The 17,056-nt window shown below is 42.8% G+C and overlaps 1 protein-coding gene across 1 annotated transcript in view; it reads left to right on the top strand.

Annotated features, from left to right (window-relative positions):
• Positions 1-17,056, top strand: part of DIS3L2 (DIS3 like 3'-5' exoribonuclease 2) — a 182,616-nt gene that overhangs the window by 79,878 nt on the left and 85,682 nt on the right. Inside the window, exon 11 of the mRNA XM_066325906.1 lies at positions 14,043-14,122. Within this exon, the coding sequence (XP_066182003.1) occupies positions 14,043-14,122 (80 nt within the window). The remainder of the gene's footprint in view (positions 1-14,042; positions 14,123-17,056) is intronic.

Below are 17,056 nucleotides of genomic sequence, written 5' to 3'. Positions count from 1 at the left end.
TTCCTGACCACAGTGCACACTACAAAGTAGATTTCTTTTTGATCCTCTCAAATATAAACATTTAACAGTCAAAATTTTTAAGACAATTATTTGAGCTTAATTTGCTAATCCTTTTAATGTCAACTGCCACACTGCTGACTAACCAGTCTGTGGGCTAAACACATATGGAAATAACATGATACTTCTAGTTGTGGAAAATAAAATACAGGTGAGTCTTCCCTGTAATTTCCTCACAGAATGGGGTTTGTCAAAAAAAAAAAAAAAAGAGTTTTATTAGTAAATGCAGTGTGAATTGTAGGGAGGTGGTGTCAGGTTGTTGGAGACCTGGCTGGCATCTCTAGTGGGTGAGACCAGAAGACCTTGAGACTGTTTTTGGCAAGTCCCAAGGTAGCTTAGCCTTCACTTGTTATTAGGTATCAACTTTCATATTGTCAGCAACAAGTGTGCTGTGGTCTGCACTGTCCTACACTGGGCCAGTACACATGACCCAGGATGGCACACAGAGGAATACACCTGAACCTGGGTATCTGTTCTGGGTGCACATCTGAGTTGTGCCATGTTTTCCAGGGGTTCTCACACATCTGCCTCTCTGAGTGCCCATCTTGGCTGTACTTTGTGCATGGTGATCTGTCATGCTTCCCAGATTACTTTACAGTAGTCTGACAGTATGGTATAAATTAGCTACAGTGAAATAAAACCTCATCTTTTCTCCTAAAACAGCCGTGTTAACACTTGTAAATAGCTCATTCTAATTCAGTTTACTCATTGCTTGCTTGACTAGAATAAACACGTTAAAGTTTAGCCTAAAGTACTTTCACCTCTAGTAAATCCTCTGCAGTTCTGTAACACAGGGCTGTAAATTTTCTAGTGTCATGTATAAAAGTTGTGGGGTTTGGAGCTGAGACCCAAAAAATGTCTTGTATTTTTGTGTGTTTCGTCTTCCTGAGATAGCTTTTCCTTGTTTCCTTTCATCTTGGAAAATGACTCTTTCCTCCTCAAAGGCAGTTTGTGTGTCCTCCTTACCAGTGCCCGAGGTGTGGTCTGGGAGTCAGAGTATGGAGCGTGGAGAGAGGGGCTCTGCACCAGAGGTGTTTGTGAGTGTGGTTATAGATGAAAGTGAGACAATGTGTCTCACCAAGCTGCTGAGGCTGGGCAAGAGGGAAAGACATTTTATCCATGCCATCTTGTAAATATGTTCTTGATATTCCTGTGAGTCTTTCAGTTTTACAGGAAGCCTGTTCTTGCCATGCATATTCTATTTGAATAGCAACTGTGATCTCACCTACAGAGTCTGTGTAGAATTGCTTCCAAGAGATCTTTTTTTCCCTCATTTCTCCAGTAATAGCTCACAAAGAAAGGTTTACATAATATTTCAATATTACTTAAGGCAGAAAAGATCCAAACCTTGTGGATGGCTTTGAAATGATTAGCTGGCTTGACACTCTGCTCTGCCACTTCTGCACAGTTTTGCCATGGACATCTGCTTCTCACCTACATGGGTTTATTTATAAAATTAGACAAGTATTTCACAGGCATTCCCAGCTTACTTGTTTCTAAAGAGCACCCAAAACTTCTAATGAAAAGCACTAGGCAAGTATTAGGTGTTGGCATTGCATCCTGCAGTTGCGTTTTACAGAGAGCATGAAGGTTCATGAAGTATCAGAATGTGTGTTTGAGGAAACTTCTCTTCCAGAGACTTTAAATATGATAATACAGATAGGACTGGAGTGCTCATTTTACTATTCAGGTTGACTGGAACTGGTATTTGTTTCATTAGAAGTTTGAGGAGTGTTTGGTTTCTGCTTTTAGGGAAACATTGGAGGATTAATGTCATAGAGACAAATGTTGATGGGTACAAAGTTTCAACCACTTTCCGGTCTTTTCCAGTGTTACAACATGTAATTTTCATTTCCGTGTTTGCTTTGGGACAAAATGTAGCCCCTGAAGAAAAGAGGGGTGAGGGCAAAGAAGGAAATACAAATTTCAGAAGTGGGTGCAGGAGCTGGGGGCAGAGGGAGGAGGAGGTCATTTGAAGAGGTCTAGCCAGGAATCTAAGAAACCCAAAAGCTATTTCTAAAACTCATTCCAAATGTTTCTAATTTCATTCATATCTTTTTGTTTCCTTTACTGCTTAACTGGGACAAGAAAGTAAAGCCAGGAAAGTCCAATCATAGTGGGAAACAAAAACCTAAATATTGGAGAGAGAAAAAAGGCTGTTCTTTGCAAAGCAATTCTGGGTTTTGCTTGTCTCCCATTGTTGGTGTTACTGTGGAAAATGTATAACATCACTTTTTTGGAAAGTGTTAGAACCTGTTCAAGTAGAGATGGTTTATATGGTCTAACATGGAAGAACTAGAGGATATCTATTTCTTTACCATTTGCCTAATAATAAGTGAGCCTGTTGACCTCCGCTGGACTATTACAAATGTGAAACTTGGCACTCAAAATTGCTTGCTCTAAATTTTCCAGTTGCTTTCTCTTTTTCCATTTGATGTCATCCTGCCAACTAGTGATTTTATTATTATAAACAGGACATTGTATTCACTTTTAAGAAGAAATATGAAGCTGAAGGTAAAATTACAAACTGCAGTTTCTCAGCTGGCAAAATACAAAACAATGAGCTAAAAATACTGAGCAGAGAAAGGGTGTTGTGGCAAGGAAATATCTACAAGATGGATGTGTTCTGAGGAGCAGAAACTGACTTCAGCTGAGCAGGGCTAAACTCTGAAGAATCATCAAATTGTTCAGCTTGGAAGGCAGCTCTAGAGATCATCTACTCCAACCCCATTGTTCAAAGCAGGGTTAGCTGGAGCAGGCTGCTTAGGGCTGTGCCCATTTGGGGTTTGGATAGCTCCAAAGATGAAGATGCCACAACCTCTCTGAAGAACATGTTCTGGGGTTCAGAAAAACGTGTGGTTTTTCCTTCAAATAGATTCTCCTGTATTTCCTGCCCATTGTCTTTTGTCCTGTTGGATACCACTGGAAATTGTCTTACTGTTTTCTTTACTCCCTATATCAGGTGTATTTTCACATTGAAAAGATCTCCCTGCCTGAGCCTTTTCAACGCTGAACAGTCCCAGCTCTCTCAGCCTCTCCTTGTAGGTTGGATGCTCTGATTCCTTGATCATCATCAAGATGCTTCAGCAAACTTGCAGCACTATGTTGATACTTCCCTGGTACTGGGGAGCCGCAGAACTTGACACAGCACTCCAGTTGTGGTCTCACCAGTGCCAAGCAGAGGGGAAGGATTAAAGGAGCGCATCCTTTGGCCTTCTGGCAACACTCCTAGTGCAGCCCAGGAGGTTCTTGGCCGCCTTTGCTACAGTGATATATTGTTGGTTCATGTCCCAGTCTGTTCTGGTGCACAGGGTTATTCCTCCCTGTGTGCGGGACCCTGTTTTTCCCTTTGAGTTCCATGAGATTCCCATCAGACTGTTCCTCTGCCAAGGTCCCTGTGGATGGTGGTGTGACGGGCTGTTCCTCCCACAAGGCTAAAAGGGCAGCAGACAGGGGCCAGCCAGGATCCACTGCATTGTGAGGAGACAGTTAATGCTCCCTTGCTTCCCTTGCAGGGCAGAGTTACTGAACTTTGCTCTTGTAGGCAAAGGAATGCAATGAAGCTTTCAGTTAAAGTTTGCACCTTGGTATTTCAGCACAGGACCTCAATTGCAACTGATCCAAGTTGTTGAAAGCCAGATTTGTAATTCTGGCTGCCCCTTCCAAAATGTGGCATCCTTTCTTTGGCTGAGAAGGGAAGAAGAGCAGAGGTGCTCTGCTGTGTCCGTGTGCCCACTGGGGAGAGAAGCTCTGCAGCATTGTTGGTACCTGCACTGCAGCTCTACTTTCCATGTATTTCTTTCTCAAGGAGTGCTACGGCTGGTAACAGGGATTAGTACTGTGTATAGTAAGGGTTTGACAGCATGGTATTTGCTGTAGATGCTCGAGGAGATTATTGGCTGATAAAATTAGATTTGATGGTAAAAATGGCAGCCTTGAGCTGTACAAGGGGTGTTGGAGGAAAGCAGTCAGCCTCTGAAACAGATGTCTTTCCAAGGCAGGTGGACAACTTTAGTTAGGAATGAGTGCAGGGCAGATAAAACATCGTTAAACAGCTTGTTTCCTGGAGATTTTCCACTACAAAAAGCCAGTGTTAAGTAGAGCAAGTCTTACTCAGCTATAATAGGGTATGTAAAAATGCTCTGCTTTCTGATGGAAACTGAGAAATTACTTGTTTAGCAAATGTATAAGCAGCATTGCTACAGAACTGACTGTTATCTTGGAGTGGAGTGGAGACACGAAGAGGGACAGATTATGATCTCTGCTCTCTCACTGAGCTGTTCTGTGACTGATTAAATGTTCTCCATAGAGAGATATATTAGATTAGATGCATAGGTGACATACAGAGGATTACTTAGTGGTGTCTAAGCATATCAGATCCAGTTTCTGTATAACAGGATTGATTCCGGAACCTGGTGATGGTGAACTGTACCTGCTCTGGGTACTTCTGCTCTCCAGGCAGTCTGGGTGACTGTACCATTCTTGGACTGATGAGGAGGGCTTATGTTAGCTCCTTTCTCTGCTATAAGCTGAGTAAGTAAAACTCTTGAGTAGATATGCTCAAGGTGCTGTTGACAGTGATGTGATTCAGCTCCTTGCTTCTGGTTGGCTTCTTTTGGTCCCCCTCTCTGGTTTTGTAACATTTTCTACTACAGTATCGGTACAGCAATTATGGTGACCCTGTTTTGAACAAAATGATGCATAATCCGTGCCTGGTATACATAGACACAGGGCAGCTTCACCTTTTTCTTTATAGGAAGGTGAATGTGAGCATTGGAAGTGCAGCTTCAAGCAGAATTGGTGGTGTGTTGTTGGATAGGATTTTTGCTTTCTGATTTTGCAGGCCATCACACCTAACCTTGCTTTGTTAGAAATCTTCTTTCCTGGGGAAAACAGTAATAACTTTTGCACCTGGATTGTTATATATACAGTTTTGATCTTGCTGGGTAGCTATTTTATGGAGAAAAGTGGAGGGGGTAACAGAAGGAGATGAGGATAAAATCTTAAGTAACTGTGACAGTGTCTCTGTTTCTTACTGGATTCCACTGGATCACAAAGTGGAGTTTTGATGAGCAGAGGAAAGTGCCATATCCTCTCATGTTTATATATGTTAAGTGGTGCAGTTCAGGTGTCCCAAGTACTGCCTCTTTACTTGATATCAGTGCTTTGCTGGTGTCCTACTCTCACTACAGTTCAGATTGCACAGGGTGGACAGGAGATGAAGTGTCCTGATGTCAACCCAAGTATCTGTCTCTGGTGCTGTAGCTGAAGAGACCCAGAACTCCTCCAGTTGGTGAGGTGGTGTATCCCTGCTCTGGTATTTCCGAGCTGATCACTAGGACAGGCTGGTCATTACAAGGAACAGTATTTTTCTTGTGGTTCCACTCTGATGGAGTGATCTGAAGCATGCTGTCCATCTGTCTCACTTTTTGGATGATTGGATCTTTGTTACCAGGGTATTCTCAGATCACTCCATAAAAAAACCAAACAACCCATAAACCATAATATAGATGGCACAAATGCAAGTGTATGAGGCAGAGCTGTCCTGGAGATAATCACAGCATGGATTAGAAGTGGGACAGTCTGGAAAAGACTGGCAAAAATATTCTGGGAGATAAGGGATTGATTTACAAGGAAGGATTAACTGTTCAATGTGTATCTGCCAACACTGAAACTAGAAGTTTGTGAAAGATATAGTAGTTGATAGTTAAAAATATGTGGACCAAAGTGAAAAAAATGAGAATCATTTATGATGGCGGGAGGATAAGAAGGGGTGTTATGAGGACAAGTAAGGTAAAACAAAGAGGAAGCCTTTCCTGTCCAACCCAAAATAGACTGTAGTGCAGGCTGCTAAAGAAAGGGCTGGAAACTCCATCACTAAAGATGCTTGATACAATACAGGAGAAAGTCCTTGCAAATGTATTGTCATGAGCAGCCTGGCTCTGACCTATGGGGGCTGGATGACCTAATGTCTCTTCCATTTCTAGCCCTGTGCATCTATGATTAAAGTAGTTTATATAATGCAAGTGCATTTTCAATTACACTTTGCTTTCTTGCGTGGGATAGTGGTGGTGCAGAGAACTCATTATATTTGTGGCACAATTACAGCATGACTTGTAGGAAATACTGCTGGTGCTTGGCCTCCCAGAGACTCTGATCTCATTTATAAATATGTGTTGGTTTTTCAAGCCATATAGGTATAAGACTGCAGTGCTCTTTTTTCCTGTCTTCCTCCTTACTTAGAGGCCATAAATACAGAGGAAATAATAGAAGGATAAATAGAAGGAATATTTGATTCCGGTCCGGCAATCCAGTGAGCAGTCCCTGGTGAAAACGTAAAAGTTTATTGTTGTAGATGTGTAATACATCAGGAGTCATTGTCAGCTGCTCTCTTGGACTGAGGTCTGTTTTCTGAACCAGGACAGGACATTAGCTAAAACATAAACACAGAGAAATTAAAAAGAGTAGTGCTGGTTTGAAGTTGGCCTTTCAATGCATTTTGTGCTCTGCTGGATTTTTTGGGGGTTTATAATGCTCACTGTTTGGAAGGATTAGTTTTTGCTTCCAATTATTTTATAATTTTAGTTCATTTTGAAATTTATGTACCATGCCAGAAGAGTTTTGTGATGTGTCAAGTATCTTTGTCAGTATGTTACAGGGCATTCAGAATGCCATCAGAGATTTGTCAGGGTACTTCTCTTGCAGGCATATTTTTAAAGTATATTCCTTTTAAGAGGCTGTCTTGGAAGCAGCCACTCTTGGGTTTTAACTAAAATCTGCCAGCATCAAGTGTGACAAATGTGGTAGACACTACAAGTAATAAATGTCTTTAGGAGTGAGATGTTGAAGTCTCAAATGCTCAGGCACTGATTGGTCTCTGAAATTTCTCTTGGAGAAAGGGTACTTCATCCTGATTTGAGTGATGAATATTGGCAGAATTGGTCCTGTGCTTATTGTCACTTTGTAACAAACCTGCACCAACACTGTGGTCCAGCTGGGTTTACTTGTGATTGAAGAAGGAGATTGATTTTTGTGGTTGCCATAACAATTGGATTGTTGTGTGAAAAAATGTTAGTGGCATTCACTGGACTGAGTTGACAGCTCTAGGATGCCCATTCCCAAATTAAAACAACTGTTTCCACCTCTGAGAAATGGTGTCTGCTTAGCTTTTGCAAGATGGTGCTCAGCAGGGTCTTAGAAATGACCCGAAGAACTTAAAGATTCTAAAAATGCCTTTGCTATGCTTAATTTTAAAATGCCAGCTTTGAGCTGGAGTTAATAAGGGTAAACCAGGAGGCTGAGCTTTCACTCCCACCAGGCTATTGTGTGTATTCACAAAGTGGAGAAAACAGGACAATCTAAGGAGTCCCTAGAAGAATGTAAATGCACTGCAAGTGTCTAGACATGCAGTCACTTGTACTGTAAATGTTTTAGCACTGACACACTCAAGTTTAAAGAAGGCTTGCACTGCTGAAACTTTAATAAACAATGGTCATTCCTGTCTCACCTCCATCTGAAGCAGTCTGGACTTTAGAAATGGGCTGATGTTTCTGCAAAAGATTCAGCTTGGTGCTTCAGGAGCCTTTGGATGACTGGAGGGACTGTGGGCCATGACAGCTGAGCTTGGGGCAGGGCAGGGTGCCACTGAGCGGATTGATTGAGTCTTGGATGCTGGAAATCACAGACAGCAGGTTTCAGCCACCTTCAGGCTTCTGGCTTGTTCTTTGTTGTCTTTTGTAGCTGTTTTGGATGTGTTGGTCTTTGTAAATGTCTAGTGAACATCACAGGAGATTGCTTTGGTCTGAAAGTTGCCTGTGGGAGGGGAGTCAGAATGGGGAGGTAAATACGCTAATTAAGTTCAGATGCCTTAATTTTATCAGCTTCCTGAGACAAGGGAAATGGAGAGGGAGGTGCTGATCTCTTTCCCTTGGTGACAGGACATGTGTGAATGGTTCAAAGCTGCACCAGGGGAAGTTTAGACTGAATATATAAAAGTCTTTCTTTGCCAAGAAGTTGGTGAAACGCTGTAAGAGGTCTCCCAGGGAGGTGGCCAATGCCCCAACCCTGTCAGTGTTTTAAGAGGCATTTGGACAGAGCCCTTAACTACAACATGCTTTAATTTGGTCAGCCCTAAATTGGTCAGGCAGTTAGACCAGATGATTGTTGTTGGTCCCTTAAAACTGAAATAGTTCTATTCTATTCCACTTCATTCACTTCTCTTCCATTTCCTTGTGTTCCAGCCCCTGTGTCTGGGTTTCTTGTTGGAAGACTTCAAGTGATTCCCTGCTCAGTGCCTTCCCTAGGTGCTTTGATTTTCTTGCAAAGAATCTCTCTCTTTTTTCCTCTCGTGAGACTTGGTAGTCTGAAGTCTGCCCGCAGCCTCATTCCTGAGCAGTCCAAGTTCGGACAAATGCCAAAGCTGGGGCTTCAGCCCGAGTGACTTGAGATGGAGGTGGCTGCTGCCAGAACCAGGAGTGGTGATCTGTATCACATAGGAGCATGGACATGGTTTGGCTGCCAGCTGACTTGTGCTTGTGCTGCCTGGGGTGAAATTCCTCCATCCTCTGCTTTGCCTGGTCCCTGAACAGCTGGGTCATACTTTGCTTCTTTATGCCTCTGCCTGCCATGAAAGGTTACACCACTTGGTAAGGAAAATGTCTGGCTTCATGAAGGGTTTTCTGATGCTCTAGTGGGTACATGCAGTTCTCTGGACTGGTATTTCATGTTGTTGGCATTTATTACTGGTGAAAATCTGGGCTCCATGTCTCCATTGGTGAGTTGGCTCATCTATGAGCTGCTGCTTGGGAAGATCATTGAGTTATCCAGGAGGATCTGTAGGGTGCTGCTTTGTCTATGTACAAAACTGGCACTTTTCTCCAAGCAGCAAACTGTTAACACCCAAACTTTGCCCAGCTGGGTGGTCATGCCAGAAACCTTACTTCTAATACAGCCTGAGCCATGGCCTACCATTGCAATGCTTTATCCTGATGCAGGTAGCCTCTCACTTGAGTAAAGAGTGAGCCCTGGCCACTGGAATTTGTAATCTCCTGATGTCGTAGGTGTTCATATTTTATGGTTAAACTAAGTGATATGTTTAATTCTGAACAATTTAACTGGCAAAAATGAATATATTGTACCGATCTTGAGGCACCATCTGTGCAGTGTTTTCTCTGCTGATTCTTGTGAATACCTTGGCATAGATGTATACATAGATGTATGTATTTGCACAAAGTAAAACAAACTGCTGTTGCAGTCCTGTGATCTGTGAACATTTTAATTACCATGTCAGTAATTCTAGCTCACCAACAAACTACTTGTCTTATTTCTACTGCTGCACTAGCTATTTATTTTAGGTCCTGTTAAAGGTAAAAAGACTAACTGCTCTGCAGACATGCTTGTCTGCTTTAATTAGTCTTCCTGAAGCTGTGCAAAGAGCACTGCACTTAATTAGCTTTCCTTAAATTAGGATTGATATACCAGCCTGTGTAGGTTGACACTGTCATTACTGTCTAATAAACTAAGTGCTCTATTCCATAATATTTTTCCCCCAGGTGTCTGATTTGTAAGATGCCAGACAGAGCCAGCTTTAGCAGGGCTCTTGTCACTACCTTGGTGCTAGAGGTGGCTTGGCCAGTGCTGCTGGGGGCTGGCAGAGTCTGGGCAGTCTGGGTGGCTCCTGCTTTCCTGGCTCTTGCTTGCAGGTCCACCACTGTCAGTTGTGAGTAGTTCCCCTGATCCTCCCAAGGCATTGCCTTCCTCTGGTGCTTGAAACCTCTGAAACAAGGAGAAGGGAGGAAAGATTTTGTTCTTCCATTGGCAGAAACTCCATGTTTCCAAGGAGCAAGTTCACCTCTGCAAACCTGCATTAGGCATCTGTTTTACATGAAGATGGTCATGTAAAAAGAGGGAGTTTCCACACTGAAATGTTTTGTTTGGGTTTTTTTGACCAGCGCTGGGGGATTCTTAAAGGCACGTATTTGTCTCCAGTCCTTTACAACATAAAGACAAGAAAATCTCTTAACTCTGTGTGTCTCTATCTCTTAAACCATTTTCTTTTAACGAAATTGTGTGTATGTTGGAACAAGTGGACTTAGATCATCTCATTACTTTTACAAAGTATGCCTTGACAATTTGAAATGAATAAACCAGATTTTTATTAGGTGTGATGACAATGAGTGATGCTTCCTTTGGAGGCCCTGAAAGAAAGGAGAGAGGGGTATGATCGAGCTCCTTAACCCACAAGGTCAAGGTCACCTTGGTGACCCTCCAGAAGCTGGAGACACTGCCAGTTTGACCTGTAGTCAGTCAGTGCAAATGTGTGTGCATGTAGCTGTGGATTTAAGTAACATCTTCCTCAGCAGGTGCATGAAGCATTTTGTCGCTTGTGGTTTAATGGAACAACTCGCTGCTGGCTGGTCTTGTTAATGGTTACAGTCAGAAATGTGGTCTGGTCTCTCTGAGGACCCTCGTGCCACAGCCTTTGGGGTATTGCACAGCCAGCCAGTATGGTCAGGGCAGGAATTTGAGCAGCCTCTTCCTCTTCACAGGGTAGACTTGCCACATAGCTGAGAGCAGTGTTGTTTCTTCACCCAGATGGTTTTTGTCAGCTGCCAGGGTCCTCCTTGAGGTGTGTGCAGTGTTGGCTGGTGTAGGTGCCAAGGGAGGAGACAATTTGCAGAGAAGCCAGGCAGGCCATGCTGCCCACACCCAGCCTTTCCTACCCTTACTTCCACTGCATTGCCTGATTCTCCAGAATGAGAGACAGCTCTCTGTGGGCCCTGGAGGTAAAAGTGATACCACTGGGCCTGGAGGAAAAGCAGGAGGAGATAGCTGAGAATGTGAGACTTTGCCCTGAAAGAGCAAATGTGCAGGGTGCTGCCCTCAGGCTCAGAGCTGCAGTCCCATCATTCCATGGATCCCACATGCCAGCAGCCCTTGTTCCTGTGGCCATCTGAAACTTCTTCAGTAATAAAAACTGAAAACCAGAAATATAAATAATGACACTTAATAATGTTGTTACTGGTGAGCCAAATTCACTCAGAAAATTTCATCTAGGTGTAAGCCTGTGTGCCAGGATTATGTTACTGCTGTGAATTTGGAGCTCTGCTTTGAGGTTGGCTTCTCTTGTCCCACTGACTATTGGGTCATCGGCTCTTCAACAATTCTGCAGTATCCTTATGCCAAGGAGCATCATACTTTGTTTTATTTGCTCAGTGACTTTCTTACCTCACCTTGCAGTCTGTGACTAGAATAAACTGCCTGTGACAAGCTACAAGTCCTTTGAATAGTTCTAAAGGAGAAACAGATCTGAGCCTGGTGGTTAAACATATCCGAGCTGGTGAGAAATGCTAAATCAGAATTTGGACCTCACTTGCACTTTGCATCTGTGATTTTATGGATCTCAGACAGCTGTGAGCTGTGTCTGTGCCGGCCATTCTTGTGCTGAGAGACAGCTCAGAGCCAGCCAGCACATCCCCAGGGGCAAGAGGCTGAGCACAAAGGGAGGCTGGGGCTGCCCCACCAGACTTACAGGTTTGGACTGTCTGAACTGAGACCACCACGAGTCTCTGCAGTAGACTTGACTGGACCACATACATCTCAGCTAAACAGCCCACTGGTTGTATAAATCGTCAAAATTGTATGAATGTGGCAAAATATTTGGCACCCTTGTTTTTCTGCTCAGTTCTATATAGGGCAGGGTGCAAATATGCACTTTGTTGAAACCAATCTGCTAATTTTTTAACTGCCTGGAGCTACAATTCACAATGGGTGGCAGATGCTTGTGGTAGCAGGCCCTGAACATCTGGGATAAGCTCTGTATTCCCCTGACACAGGAACCTACATTCTCTTTGAAGCAGCTCAACTTTTTTCTTGCTCACTTGCGAGATAAAGCAAACCATTGGTGTCCATTCAGTTGTCTGTTTTAAGTGAAATAACGTAAAGATTTTCTGGATGTGTCTGAGGAGGGCACTTTATATACCCTGTGCATTAGTGGGGCCTGGTGTAAATACATGCAGGCTGGCACACATGTGTGTCCCCATACTGTGTGTGGTATAGGAGTGTCTATCTGCATATGCACAGCTCCCTAAAGAGAGTTGCACGGTGCCTTGGACTGGTACTATCCTGAAATTCCATCCTTAGGGGGAATTTTAAGGAATGTGTATTTATGGAAGTAAGGTTGTTTGCAAACCTTTAAAAATTGGTTGATTTTTGGTGCTGGCACCAACAGATCAAAGTCCCAGTGTAGTTGAAAGATTTTATATCTTTTAGTGTCATAGTCTCTTAATATGTTTAGATGCATGCAAAGGATCAGAAACTAATGTGCATCTGGAGATTAAGGCAGCTTTGCTATCCAATCTGAAAGCCAGCATATTCCAAAAGATTTTCAGAGTCTCAGAAGGCAGTGAAGTGCTTTACTGATTTTTATGTATTTGAAAATCTCCATTTAGTGTGCCTGGTGGAATTACATAAATAGATGCTGCCAGCTGTCTGACACCAGCAGATACCACCCCGAGCATTTCAGTATGGAAGTGGTAGGTCTGCAAAGTTGGGGACACTGCTCTTACTCAGATAGCACCCATAGAAAAAGACTAAGACTTTTTAATTCCATGTACAGTTGCTCCTTTAAGAATTTGCTGTAATTTTCTCTTCCCATCTCTCCTACCCCAGAAGTAATACCAGTGGTTATGCTGTAAGAAAAATAGTGTGTTGTTTGCATTATATATCTCTAGAAGGGAGTTACCATCATGATATGAGGCTTTCTGAGGCAAAGAGAAAAGAAGAAAAGCAGTGGTCTGATCTTTTCCGTGGCAGCCTCAGCCTGTACCATTGTGCTCGGGGATCTTTTAACTAGGGAGGGGCTGAACTTACACTAAAAGTTAGGATAAAAGCAAAATAAACCAGCAATCTCATTACTGTACTGACCTCATTGCTCTTCAGCTCAGGTCCCACATTCCTCACAGTGTTTGGGAGAACTCTGCTGTAGTCCAGAGGTTTGGGAAAGAAGTTGTTGTAGGACAGCCTGGGATGGAGAGAGGCCCTGAAGCAGGAGTTTAAGAAGTTTTATTTGTTGAATGTTTCAGATTTTGTGTCTCACTGGTGCCAGGCTCTGCTCTATTAAACGTGATGGTTCCTGAGTCAGATGCTTTATTTGTCCCATCTGTATGGCCCTAGACCATATCTGTGGTCCAGCCTGGTGTGTTCCCAGTGTTCCTGCCACCCACTGCTACAGGATATACAAATGTGAGCCTTCCAGGGCAGGGCTGCTAATTCCAGGTGCCACCTGCTACAGCACATGCAAAAGGATGTTCAGCTTTTCCTGAGCACCAAGTTGATTTGTAAGATCTAATGAGCTGATTTGGAGCTTGCCCTTTCTGTAACTTTTGCATTTTTCCTACTGAACTTGCTTTTCCCTTTGGTCCATAATTGGAAGTGTAGTCCTGCATCTCCTGGGTGTCTTTACTGGGATCAAAACTTTCACTCAGTTTTGTCACATTCAGCTTGGTTTGTATGTGTTTCAGTGTCTGTGCTAGCTGTGCTCGTGGAGTGTCAGATGGTGTGACATCTACTCTTTGGCATGGGCATGAGGGTTATTTGTGTTGCATTTAGCTTTGCAATTAGGAACAATCTATTTTTACTCTAGCTGCAAGGCATCTAGACTTTTTCCTGCTTGTTTCTTTGGAGTGAACTTGATGGGCTAAGCTGTTTAGTTTCTGTGAGAGAATATCTGTAGTGAAATGAAAGCTACTAAGACCAAGCAGTTAAACCAAAAAGAAAAATGAAAAAAGTATCCAAGGAGATTCGCTTGTCTAAACCGTTTGTTTAAAAATAGATTAGATTTAGAATTCAAATTAGATTGGAAGATGTTTCAGCAGTCTTCTGAAAACATGGTTGTTGTTGTCTGGATGTCTCTGATGGGCTCTGTGTTTTGATACCTTCTTGATGACTGGGAGATAAATTTTCCTTTTCTTTTTTTCTTTGGATAGGAAAGAATGCATTTTCACCATCGACCCATCAACTGCCAGAGATCTTGATGATGCTTTGTCCTGTAAACAACTCCCTGACGGTATGAGATATATTTTACAAAATACTTCTAGTGTTTGTATTCAGCTGTTGACACACTTGTTTCTATAATTTGTCCTGAAGTATTCTTTGCCAAATATCACTAGAGTAATAAACTAATTCTTCTCCTGTTGTTTTAATTGCTTGTTTTTAGAAATCATGAACCAGACATCTTCAAGCTGCACTCAGTCTTGGTGTTAGAAAATGCAGAACCACAGTGCTTTGCATAATCAGAGTTGTAATTTGATTTGAGCAGAGCTCAGCTGTCTCCTGTCATTATGGGAGTTACAGCTGAAAAGCTAATACACTGCTCCTGCAGACTAAAGTCGGGGGGAACTTTGACCTTGTGTACGCAGTCCGTGGGTAAAGGAATCCAGTTTTTTGAAGGTCACTGGCTGAATTGTTTCTTGGTGTTTATGGGATGCTGGGAATTGTCAGATGAGCACAGTGTGCCTTATAAGTTGTGTTTTTCTTCTCATTGCCTTTTGAGCTTTCTCTTCTGCCTTATTTGTACTTTTACTATGCTGTAAGCCAACAGAACAGAAAGTAAAGCTCCAGAAGCCAAATCTTGATGATTATGACCAAAGGAACTTCTCTCTTGTAAGCTTACTTTGCCATCCAAACTTGGCTCATTTAGTTTGATAAGATCCAGTAACAGACTTGGTTAGAAATACTGCATAATTAGATTAGCCTATCCACCTTTAATAATGAAGGTAAAGGGCGTTGGTTTTTTGGTTGTTGTTTTGTTTGTTTCGGTTGCTTGGTTTTGTGTAGGTTTAGTTTTTCTTGCTCTTGCTTATCATCACCATATTATGACATCCAAGATATAATTTCCATTTTTTAAAGTTGATTTTGTACTGTGCAATGTGGCCAATGAATTGTAATATCATTTAGACCCAAGTACAAAGTACTATAACAGTGCTATAAAACAGATAAAAAAAGCAGAGATGAAAGACAATTTGAGGCCAGTAAAATTAATTGTACTGTACAATAGCAGTTTTGAGGCAAGACTAGGAAAAAATTGCCATTCTGTTTCATAGAAAATTGAAAGAGTCTTCTGGAGAGATCCTAAGCTGAGCTCTGTTCTCCCTCTTTCCACTTTGTCATCTGAATCCCTGTAGGTTTATGATAGCATTGTGATCCCACAGGTCCTCAGACCAAAAGTGTTGAAACTCTGGCTTGTGAACATTTACTGTTCACATACATGTGGGTTTTAGATGCTGCAGGAACCAATCACTGAGCTGGTTTGTGGTGCATACACCTACATTGTTCTCTTATCCATAAGCCATTTGGAGAAATTGTTCAAAGAAAATACCAGTGTGAAGAAGAGTTCTTCACTGCCAGAAAGCCTGCAAAGCCATTGCAGTGCAGTCACTTGTGTTTGGGGCTCGTGGGTATATGTAGAGATGAGGGATGTGGCCACCGTTGAAGTCTGCCTTCTTTTTCCAACTCAAGCAGAGGAGAAAAGAGACAGGCAGGTGAATACACTCACTGGTGACGGTCTCATCCCAAAAGCCTTGGGTCATCCCCATGGATCATTTTCCATGAACCATTAGCTGGGAGCCTGCTCACAGCAGCCCTTCATGTGCCAGATCTCTGCCTTCTGGCTGGAGCCATGCATACTTCCATGGACTCATTTCACCCCGTTCTCCCCCTCAATGAGAAGATGTTCTGAGCTGGAGCCTTCTTTGAGAATGACCTTATCTGTGCCTGTCCTGGGTATCGTGTGCTCAGCCTCTCCTTTCTGCCTATAATCTGCTGGGAGAGTACCCACACTCCATCACCACCTCAGCTTTTGGCTAAAGAAATTGAAATTCACTCTGTGGAAAGGCCAGTTTTGATGCTGGTGAATCCCAGGGGCTAGGTTTTAAATCATTGTGGAAAGAACAGCCATGGAAATACCTTTTCATTTATTTTGAAGTCTGTGGTGATTATTCTGAGGAGATCTGGTGGCTCAGAAGGAAGTACGGGCAGGAAACAAGGTCCTGATGGTCTTTGGTGCAGTTGTGATCCATTCAAGAGGAAGCTGAGGAGTGGGGTAGGAGTGACTGTATCTTTCACACAGGCATGGTCAGGCTGGCTGGCCAGCTCAGCCCAGGTCCCTGAGCAGGCAGAGGAAAGAAATCTCAGTGCATCAGAAACCTGTGCATAAGTGTTGGTTTAAAACATGAGAGATCCCGATGCAGAGATGTCCAGTCTGGTGACTGGAATCATCTCCATTTATAAGGCTCCTGATGTCATACAAGGAGATGCCTGCAGAGTCTTCATAGTGAAAATGGGTAATAATAGCAACTAGGAACTGTACTGATGGACTCATCCTTTATCCTCTCAATGTGCTGCTCTTTTAGGCACAAACTTGATGCAGCACTTCATGGACCTTTCCCTCAGCCTACTGTGGTTTGGTATTGAAATGCTAAAATACAAAGGTTAAATTTTTAGAATACTTCCTGATCTGAAGAACTCAATTGTAACACTATTTTGCAAGCCTCCTGTAGGGTATATCTGTTTCACATGCAGTTGGCAATATAAGATGTATTTTGTGCGCATTTTAAGGTGTCGTTTTAGAGATACAGAGCTTCAGAGCTTGTCCCAGAGACCAGATGCTGGATCTTCAGCCAGGGTTTGGGCATCACATAGTCTCTGTTCCTAGGAGGAAGAAGTAACAGAAACATGTATATTTGTATTACTTGGCATATGTTCTTTATTGCACTCCTTATTTTGCATCCCCATGCAGAATTTAGAATAGTTTATTCCATGAACCTGTTCCTGCCTGGGACTGGGCTCTGTCTAGCTGGGGACATGCTTCTCTTCAGTTTCTGGCACAGGGGACTTCAGCCCACAGACCTGCAGCTGGCAGAAGACACCCAGATCCATCTCATATCACGAGTTCCTGGGACATTTTCTTGCATGCAAATTGAGTCTCTCTGGGCTTGTTACT

The sequence above is a fragment of the Sylvia atricapilla genome, chromosome 10 (assembly GCF_009819655.1).
Source record: "Sylvia atricapilla isolate bSylAtr1 chromosome 10, bSylAtr1.pri, whole genome shotgun sequence".
NCBI classification, from domain to species: Eukaryota; Metazoa; Chordata; class Aves; order Passeriformes; family Sylviidae; genus Sylvia; species Sylvia atricapilla.
The sequence above is the reverse complement of the archived record's forward strand: the minus strand, read 5'-3'. Positions and strand labels throughout refer to the sequence as shown.